Source organism: Phaethon lepturus, unplaced genomic scaffold, assembly GCF_000687285.1.
Source record: "Phaethon lepturus isolate BGI_N335 unplaced genomic scaffold, ASM68728v1 scaffold12987, whole genome shotgun sequence".
NCBI classification, from domain to species: Eukaryota; Metazoa; Chordata; class Aves; order Phaethontiformes; family Phaethontidae; genus Phaethon; species Phaethon lepturus.
In genome coordinates, this window is record NW_010552599.1 from 8,059 (window position 1) to 17,689 (window position 9,631).

A 9,631-nucleotide genomic window follows, 5' to 3' on the forward strand; every position below is an offset into this window, starting at 1 on the left:
ATAGAGAGGACACTAATGAATAGGAAAGATTAATCGATGCCAGTGGTTGGAAAGGCAGCAACAAAAACGCACGTGGTGTCTGCCTTGAAGCAAAGAACAGATTTCAGTCTTTGTGTGCTTGGATTATTTTTCCAGCTGGGAGTTTGGTTAAACCTCCTTTTGGGGCAGCACTTGAGTTTCTTTCAAAGCAACCATACTGGCCAACAGCAGCTACACCAGGATAAAAGTCTCCTTGGGGACAGACATGATAGCAAACCTGGCATGGGCTGAACTCGCTTTTCATGTGCGCACTGACTGTGCTGATGACACCTTATTTTGCAAACGTATCTTTGAAACCCTCCCTCTTTGAGCCAAGGAACCATAAGACCAAAGGCCTAAAGCAGCCGCATTGCAGCCTGGAGTTTGATGATGGCTTCTTGGGTTCAAGTAATGGCTGTTGGAGCATAGTTGTTTTGTCAGCAAGCAGAGAGCCCCACACCCCACGGTGCCCCAGTGCCATGGGGGTGTGAAGCCTCTGTTTGGGGATCAGGCAACCTCCCTGGGGCAAGGCAAGTCTCGCTGAGCTCAGTATCCAAACCTGGAGATCGAACAGTCCATTTATTCTTAATACTTGGAAGTGTCCTTACTCTCCTTCGTGCTTCCCTCCCTGGGTGAGGGCCCTACTCGTCTCACATCCCCAGCGAGTAGTCTCTCCAGTACGGTTTCCACAGGGACAGCTTCGTGGTCTGGCTCTTCTGTTTGGATCTGATAAACCAGGCCAATGTAGGTATCCAGCGTCTGATCATCAATATCAGGATCGATCGTGCAGAAAGCAGTCTTCAGATCATCTGCATTCACCTCTCTGTCGAAAAACAACTCAGTCACTGCTATGCTGTAGTATGTGAAAGGAATATTTACATATTTGCGCCACAGTGAGAATCCATGCTGCTTGGATTGCAGAGCAAAGATGTCCTTTGATATTGTTATCTCTGCCTCTACTAGTATTCCTTTGTTGTTTAAATACACGTGTAATAAAGACGGCTAAGTACTAAATTTCAGAATATGTTATTATGTATGTTATTCTGTTATTCAAATTAACAGAAGTTAGGAAACGTAAATGTTAGACTTGTGATAACCTGGGAAGACCTTCAATGCGCTCTGTTGCGCACTGTGATATCCTTCGTTACAGAACTACGCTTTCCCTTGCAAATTCAGCGCCCACGTTGGACAGTACTTAACTTCACAGGCATCTACCCACCTTCAGTGTGCTCGGTGCCTGGCACCAGACATTTTTTCCTAAGCAGTAATTGCCTCTTGTTTATCTTATTTTGAAGCGGAATTATTTCTTTAAATCTGCAGTTGTTGGTCCTGTTCACGCTTCTCCCTCCTCAGAACCAGCCTCTGAGGATGTACAGGATTTTACTGCTGGTTTTGGACAGCTGAGGAGCGTTCAGATACGAGGCTTCACGTACTGAAGGGGATTAATTGGCACTACCAATCTTCTCTACTCACTGCCTGCCATACCCAGGTCCTTTGGGTCAGGAACTGCTGCTGTGCAACGTTTTGTAGAGCAGGACTCAGCCAGGTTTTGGTATTTACTGCAATATTCACAGCTGGGGCCCTCTGACAGTGCAGGGGGCCCTGCGCTGGCCACACACTCCCGTGTCCATGGCGGGGGTTCCCTCCGCACACGCTCTCCTGATCGACTGTCCCCATCAGCCCCTTCCCTCCAGACTCACGTTAAATCTCCCAGCTTGTTCTTCAGCTGTCTCAGGTAGTCCTGCTTCTCCCTGACGTACTGGTCCCTGAGCTTGGCAACGAAAGGTTCAACGTTCCCCTCCTCATCCTGAAAGAAATTACATTACAGGTGCATTAGCACTGAACGTCTGTTCCCGTCTGGATAGGAGCTGCCCCGCAATGTGTATTAAAATAACTTGGTTCTCCTAGAAATGGAATTTCCATGTGAAAAATGGAAATAAAGAGAAAGAATATGGAAAAACTCCTATCAGAGAAAAGGCGTAAGCTTGCATTGCCGTTGTCTGCAGATGGCCTTCAGCCGTTAGAGCTTGTGGTGGGCACTGCAACTTTGTTAGTCTGATAAAACTAATTTAAGCCCTAAATGATGCTTAATCTGAATCAAACGGAAAACTTAAGTAACATCAGCTTACTTCTTTAAATAAGGATATGTAGTCAACGAGATCTTCAGTGCTGTCCATATTGTACCTGCTTGCATCGACTAGTTCTTGGATTGACTCTTTCCTTTTCAGGGGAAAAGCTTCCCGCACGGCCATGCTGTATGGAGACAGACAATGTGGACAGACGTGTCTATGCCGTTACAATATGAGCACTTAACAACGGCCAGTGAGGCTGGCTGGTTTTTTAGGCTGCCAATTTGTGCACGTATTCCATGGGCCAGATCTTCAAAAAGTCCTTGCTTTTGCAGGAAGCACATTTCGAGAAGCACATGCACCTTCAGACACCAAAACAAGGGCAAAGCTTTCAGCAGATTTTAGGACTCGGGTGAGCGTTGGATGCGCAGCTGAGTGGGAAACTCTGAATGCAACCATGAGTATGGGTTAGCTGGTAGCCCAGATGGAATTGGTTAACGTGTCTGTACCGGAGCAGTGTTCCCAACTAAGTGCTGGAAATGGCTGGTGCTTCTTTTCTGTGCCATGGCCCAAAGAAAGGCTGTATTTAGAGTTTCACTTAAGGCACAGCTGCTTGATGGACTGGGAGAAGACTGACAAACCTTGCACCTGCAGCAAAATACACAGAAATACTTTGTGACCTATCATAGCAGCTCATGGGAGCACTGTGTAGGGTGCTGTGTCCCCTCGGGGAGCGCGGCAGGGTGCAGGGGCTGCCAGCCTGTTCCAGCATATGCGTGAAGCAACCTGTGTCTGCTCTCGGGCCTCTTCAGTTGCACTGCTCAAAACCTGCAGTATTGATGTTATTCTAAACCTAATGCAGAAGTTATCCAGGATAGACTTGCTACAGCTGTCTGCACAGGAGTTTAAAAGAGAGAGGAAAACCTCCTCCCCTGGCTGCACTGGCAGATAAGCAAAGCAGACTCAGCATATCACAACATCTGACGTGTGCCAGATGTGGGCAGAGCTTGGTGGACCTCTTGCCTGAACTGCTTGCTGCTCAGGGATCCGCTGTTTGAGCTGTCGCAGGCAGCCAGCTCCTCTTGCAGGCTGGAAATCAGCTGATTCTGGCCATGGTACTGCTCTTCACCTACCTGTGAAACGGGGAAGGTTGACAGGTCAGTATCTATCCCTTGGATGACCTTCAAGAGGGACGCAAAACTGCAAAAGGACCGTGCTCGCTTCTAAAGCAACTTCTACCTGGGCAGCTTTCAGTGATTTACAAATAATTAAGCAAGCAATGTGGTTGCAGGGTGGCAGTTCACAGTAGCTTCTTGTTGAACAACTTGCTTAAACTGTGAAGCTCTCAGGTGCAAATGCACAACCTCGATCCCCCAGAATCTTGGGGCAGCCTCCCTGCCCAGAAGGTGGCACTTAAGCCCAGCCACTTTCCCATTTCCAAGCAAGACATAAGTAGGGCAAATATAAAAGGACCTGGGAGGGCTACAACATGTCTTTGTGTTACAGGAGATGGAAGGATGAGGCCATGCAGCTAGAGCTCTCCGGCTCTGACATGGTGCTGGGGAGCAGGGAGCAAGGCTGCCAGGGCCTGCACGGTGCTGCAGTTCAGAAACTATGTCCTGATCTCTACAAACACTGCACAGGGACAGATCATGAGTCACGAAAGACCTACCGAGAGAAAGAGGCCTGGATGTAAGTGTTGCAAGCATGAGCCTCTCATTGGAGAGGGCAGATGCGATGTGACTAAAGTGTTTGAAACAAATGAGGTCTCCTAGAAGCTCTGTTGGGAGCAGTAAGAGCTTGCCATGTCTTGCACGTACAGGATTCCCTTCTCCAGTGTGTGTCAGCGTTTACTTTTATTTTGCAGAGGAAGGCCGGTCACACTGGGGATGTCCGGGCAGAGGTGCGGAATTGGGTTGCGGGTTGCCTACCTTCCCGGTGAGTATGTTGTAGAACGAGCTCAGGACATGGCTTGATGGACAGAGCCGCATGTTCTCGTAGAGGGTGTAAGACCATTCCACGGCAGCGGCATCTCCGTACTTCTTCTGGAGGTAGCCGAGAAAGAACTCAGGAAGACAGGATCGCTTCCCTGTCTGCGGATAAGAAGTGAGTAACTCCCATAAGCAGCAGAACTAAATCAAATCTGCCCATTTGAGTCTAGCTGTCTATAGATGCCCATCTGTTGGGGATCTCACACACTGCTAGTGCTGGCTGGAGTCTGCCCCCATTATTAGATCATTCAAAATGTTTCTCCCAGGTTTGTTCTCTGAACGTGGGTAAGTTTACAACGAAAGTCTTCTGTTGCTGAGGCCGATGATAAAGTCTCTCCTACCTATTTTTGTAAATTATGTAGGAGCTTGTCACCTGTGAGGCACTACCCCTTGGTCAGATTTAGCTGAGTTTGGCTCGTGGGTTGAGGAATGGAAGCTGTTATTGGAGAAAAGTAAAGCCAGGCAGTGATTGCAGCAACCCTATTTCCCCAGGAAACCAAGCTGAAAGTAAAAGACAACTGCTATAGAAAACATTAAGCCATTTAGGGCTGATCTCAGAGATGTTTCTAGGCTTCTAGCTCAAGAGAAGAAACCTGTAAAGTGACTCTGCCTCTCTCAAGGTAGCTCTCATATGACTGAGGCAAAGTGCCAGGGCTCGTCCAGTATCCGGGGAGATGGTACCATACTTGTCCCTAACATGGGGAGAATTAAACAGCCACTTCTATTCTCTTTTTGAGTCTTGTATCATCCTGGACAGACAACCCAGAATCTCTGCCTTGGTAGAGAACACACCCCTGACCCCTTTTCTTTCCAGTAGTTACTCCCAACCCACCCTGGACAAAGAAAAGGAAATTCTTTGTTTTTCATGTAAAAAAAACAAAGCACTTTTATATTAATTCATTTACCAAGATAAATGATTTTTTTTGCCCCAGCTCCTCGATTTTCCTGTACCAACACCTGTTCCTCTCTCGGACGGGCACAAACGCCGTGGAGCTTAACAACGGATTGGCATGGGTTAAAATCAACCCAGCAATAAAACCCTGGCCTTGCTTTGGCTGCACAGATGTTGCCAAGGTTTCCACCACCTCAGGACAGAAGCTGCATCGTCATGATCTCTGGTCTACAGAGTGCCATCGCACCCCAGAATAACAGCAGTCGATCTAGCTGAGGTCTCAGACTCGTGAGCGTGGCTGACGTAGCTCAGGGTGACTGCAGTGGTTCCAGAGATGGTTCCTCCAGATGAAGCACTAGGCAGCACACGGGGGAGACCCTGGATTCCCAAGCTGCATTGACTTATAACAAATGTTTGTGGAGAAGGAAAATGGGACAAACCTGCTGTTCTAGTGCAATTTTCTCCTTCCAGACATCCCTTAGGATGTTCACCACATCCTTCTTAGTCAGCTTTTTGTTCTTGACTTCACCTTCATGCCTCAGGTACACAGGAACTTTGTCACCTTTGCCCTAAGCAATGGAAAAGAAACACAGATATAGGGAAGGCACTCACCTCACTGGTGAGCAAAGCCATGTTGTCAGCACCTAAAGGCATTAAAAGGAGTCATTTGTGTGGGTCTCAGCCCCAGTACTATAAAGCACATCTGTCAGCACCTCTGCAGCATGCCTCAACTGCTCCAGGGTGGACCTGTGTAAGTTGGGGCCCATGCTAGCCACATTGCCCGTTGCCCACAGTTACACTACTTAAAACTTAGCACTTTGTGGAACAGTAGCTGCAGAGGAGGCGGGCATGGGACTTTCGGCGGCAGCGAGCTGACGGACCTTGTCCTTTGACAAAATGGGACTGTGTGAGAGGTTCTGCCCAGGAAGAATAGAAGAAGAAAGATCTTCCTTGGAAATATCTTCTAGGCAGGGCAAACAGTTCAAGCTTCTGGAAAGGCTGAGGAAAAGATGTTGATAGGACCAAAGAAATGCTACTCTGTCTCTGGGAAAACCTTTGGATATAGTTATGCTCGGTATGGTGCGAAGAATCCTTGTAATATTTCCTTGTCCCTGCATCATTTCCTGATTCCTCCACGTGCTGGGGTGCAGCGCAATGGGATGGTGCAAGTTGAATTAACTTCCTGATGCCACAAAAAGGAGTCATCCCCTGCTATGTAGTCTTGCTGCTTTTAGTCATTCTGGTGCTTGTCTGAGTTCATCTCATCAGCAGAGAACTGATCTGGGAAAAAGCCGAACGCTGCTTTGCTGGACGCTTCCCCGTCGCCGCAGCCAGTACCAGGGAGCAGGGACCAGGGAGAAGGACGAGGCTTTTCAGTAGCAGCAAGTTCTTAATTTGTCTCAGCCATATAGTGCAGCATCAGTAAGGGGCTCTAGCCCACGAGTAACACCTGCATGTCTGATTCACATGGCATCATTGTAAAACGTGGCTAATGGGCATGGCAGTGTTGGGTTGATGGTTGGGCTTGATGATCTTAAAGGTCTTTTCCAACCTTAATGATTCTGTGATTCTAATACTTCAGCTGTGTCTTCAGTATGCCCACTCCCAATTTCAGCTTTTCTATTGCACCTGAGTTTTTCTAGCTTGAAAGTTTTTGGTGGTTACACTAATGGGAAGGTGAATATTGAAGACACTAGCCATGAAAGCAATTCTCCCACCTTCCTAATGGGTATTTATTACCAATTAATCTCAGTGGAAGCAAGCAGAGAAGAAAGCTTGCACATACCCATCCAGGGAAGACGTTTATCTCCTTCAGCACTCCTGTTCCTATTTCTTCCAGAAGAACATCCACCAGCTGATCGCTGGTCTTCCCCTCAGCCAGATAGCCCCACCGCTCAGCTCCACCAGGAATCACCTCTGCAATGGCAAAAAGACGCTGAGCTGCTAGAAAAGGAGAACTTGCTCGCATATACTGGGTTTTGTGTGACTCCCACTAGGAGCCTTATGATAGATACAGATCTCGAGACATCTAGTTTGTCTCCTAAGAGGTCGAAGGCAAAATGGAATACGCTGCAAGCTCCTCTCTCGGCCCACTGCCTAAAAGCCGAGGAGAAAATGGGCTGTGGCAGGTGAGAAATGCACCATAGGAAAGTGTTTAAAGATGAGCTGCATTAAGCAAACCACTACTGAATACTTTTGGCACCTGAACACTTTGCCCAGTTGGGCCGGGGCGTGCGGTTGTGCTGAACTCGCTGGAGTTCAGCGCAGAAGTTGTCTCGCTCTTCTGCAGTCTCTCTGTGGATTTCTAGCAGTGTTTCATATTCTGTATGGAGTTGATTAAAATCCTTCTGCAGAGTCTTCATCTAAAGGGTACAGAAAGGAGGACTGTAACAAACTAACCACAGTAGCAGAAATTTTCTGTTGCTGTCAGACAGCTCCAGCGAGCAGTCAGTGTAATCCATAGACATATGGAGAGCTGTCCCTGGCTAATGGCTTCTAGATGGGAAAAAAATAAATGATTTATTAAATTTTATTGTTACCGTTTACAAAAACTTCTGACAAAAAATGTCAATGACCCTTTTATACCTGTTCTTGTGTTTAAAAATAGATCTTAATCCACTAATTAAGAGAGCAAAATCCACTTATAGAAAATAGATCTTAAAAAAAATAAAAACAGAAAATAGATCTTAATCCACTAATTAAGAGAGAGCAAGAGAAACATAGGTTTTTGTTGTAGAAATTTTTAAATGCATCCCCTTCAGATCCACTATACTTTATTTAGGAAGTTTCTTTTTTATATGATTTATCTTTGTATACTACTACAAAGATACATCGTGATTCAGAGGTAACCACAGCTCTAGTCTGGGTTTTGAGGGTTGTGCCTGTATTCATTACGCTGCAAGGTCGGGACATGAACAGTGGATCAAGCTGTACCATTACTGTTGGGCTCCTCACTCCAAGAAGGATGTTGAGGTGCTGGAGCATGTCCAGAGAAGGGCAACGGAGCTGGGGAGGGGTCTGGAGCACAAGTCTGATGAGGAGCGGCTGAGGGAGCTGGGGGTGTTCAGTCTGGAGAAGAGGAGGCTGAGGGGAGCCCTCATCGCTCTCTACCACTACCTGAAAGGGAGTTGTGGTGAGGTGTGTGTTGGTCTCTTCTCCCCAGAAACTAGTGATAGGATGAGAGGAAACAGCCTTAAGTTGCGCCAGGGGAGGTTTAGGCTGGATATTAGGAAAAATTTCTTCACCGAGAGAGTGGTCAGGCATTGGAACAGGCTGCCCAGGGAGGTGGTGGCGTCACCATCTCTGGAAGTGTTCAAAAGACATGTGGATGTGGCAGTTCGGGATGTGGTTTAGTGGGCATGGGGGTGTTGGGTTGATGGTGGGACTTGATGATCTTAAAGGTCTTTTCCAACCTTAATGATTCTGTGACAGCCAGGGCTGGAATGGAGCTGCCAACAGCCCAAATGTACCTGGGACAGCCCAGCACTGCTCTTCTGAAGCACAAGTTAAATTACTGGAGTTAATGGAGGTTTTCAACCATCCCTCTTCACAGCTGTGTGCTAGCTACGTGGTGGGATCCAATGTGTTCTCTTTTTTACCTCCTTCTGGAGATCAGGTCACTGCCACTCTGCCACTGTGGGGTTGGAAGCAGACCCCATCCTAGCCACTGGTGTGTGTTATCCCTTCGCTGTCCTGCATGTGAACATGGCGTTGCTCCTGTGCGTCTCCAGTGCAAGCCAAGCAAACATGTATTGTGAAAAGGCAGCAAACAGATACGACATGAGGAACCTAGTCCAGTTCTTTCACAGCTGGAAAATGCGTTCATCAGCCCCATAGTTCAGTTGATGACCTTGGCTAAAGAAGCCATTTAATACCACTGGAAAAGGCAAAAACCCAGCTAGACAGATAAGCATTAGTGGCCCAGCAGTAGTTTCAGTTAGCCGTGGTTTGGATATAACTGTGCAAATGTGAGGTCAACCTAGTTCATTTGTTTCTATATATGTGATTACTTCAGACAGTAGTTCTCAAGCTGTGATCTGTGGGCTTTTGGCGGTCTGTGGGCCATTATAGCTTTTACTGTGTTAATTAAGTTAAAACTGATGCTAAGGGTTTGTGGCAGTACACTAATTTTGAGTGCTCTGGCAGTATGTGATTCCAATAGAAAGGGAGCTTTTGAGGATTAGAAGACAGTGGCTTCACATATGTACAAAAACCAAATGCCCATATGTGACCTCTAGGTTTACTGAGTCCCTGTCTCAACCTGACTATTGAAGCACCATGTTATGTTTGTATTTGTGGTACAGCTTGAAAATGAGGAGCTTATGCTCACCTCCTGAAGTAAATCAGAGTGTTTTTTCTCCAGTGATTCAAAATCTCTCCTGGGCACGACATCTCCATAGTCTGCTACCATTGCGTTCAGCTTCAGCTGGGCTTTTGTGAGGTCCTGCCGAGCTATCTTCAACGCCAAAGTTAACTTCACCACATCTTCACCCTTGACATCTTTAAACAACAGCCATCGATGAAAGCCCATGACAGTAAAATTGTAGTTTTTTAAGCTATTAAAAATAGCTTCTATTAAGCTTTTAGACCACAAAACCCTACAAAGTGTCAGCAAGAGTTGAATGGGTGTAGATTGTATTATTATTATTATTATTATTATT

The 9,631-nt window shown here is 46.7% G+C and overlaps 1 protein-coding gene across 1 annotated transcript; it reads right to left on the reverse strand.

The window, feature by feature from the left end:
• Positions 1–603: 603 nt before the first annotated feature.
• TSNAXIP1 (translin-associated factor X interacting protein 1) lies at positions 604–9,501 on the reverse strand. The gene is made up of 9 exons (XM_010291271.1): positions 9,301–9,501; positions 7,174–7,333; positions 6,757–6,887; positions 5,411–5,539; positions 4,019–4,180; positions 3,111–3,220; positions 2,148–2,271; positions 1,719–1,825; positions 604–841 (listed from the first exon to the last, which is right to left on the reverse strand). The coding sequence occupies exons 1-9, from the start codon at positions 9,499–9,501 to the stop codon at positions 604–606; spliced, it is 1,362 nt and encodes a 453-aa protein (XP_010289573.1).
• Between the last annotated feature and the right edge of the window lie 130 nt (positions 9,502–9,631).

Coding starts and splice junctions, on each gene's coding strand:
- TSNAXIP1 (XM_010291271.1), bottom strand. CDS start 9,501: ATGGGCTTTCATCGATGGCTGTTGTTTAAAGATGTCAAGGGTGAAGAT. Junction 7,334..9,300: donor ACTCTGATTTACTTCAGGAG/GTGAGCATAAGC, acceptor TGTACCCTTTAG/ATGAAGACTCTGCAGAAGGA. Junction 6,888..7,173: donor CAACTGGGCAAAGTGTTCAG/GTGCCAAAAGTA, acceptor TTGCCATTGCAG/AGGTGATTCCTGGTGGAGCT.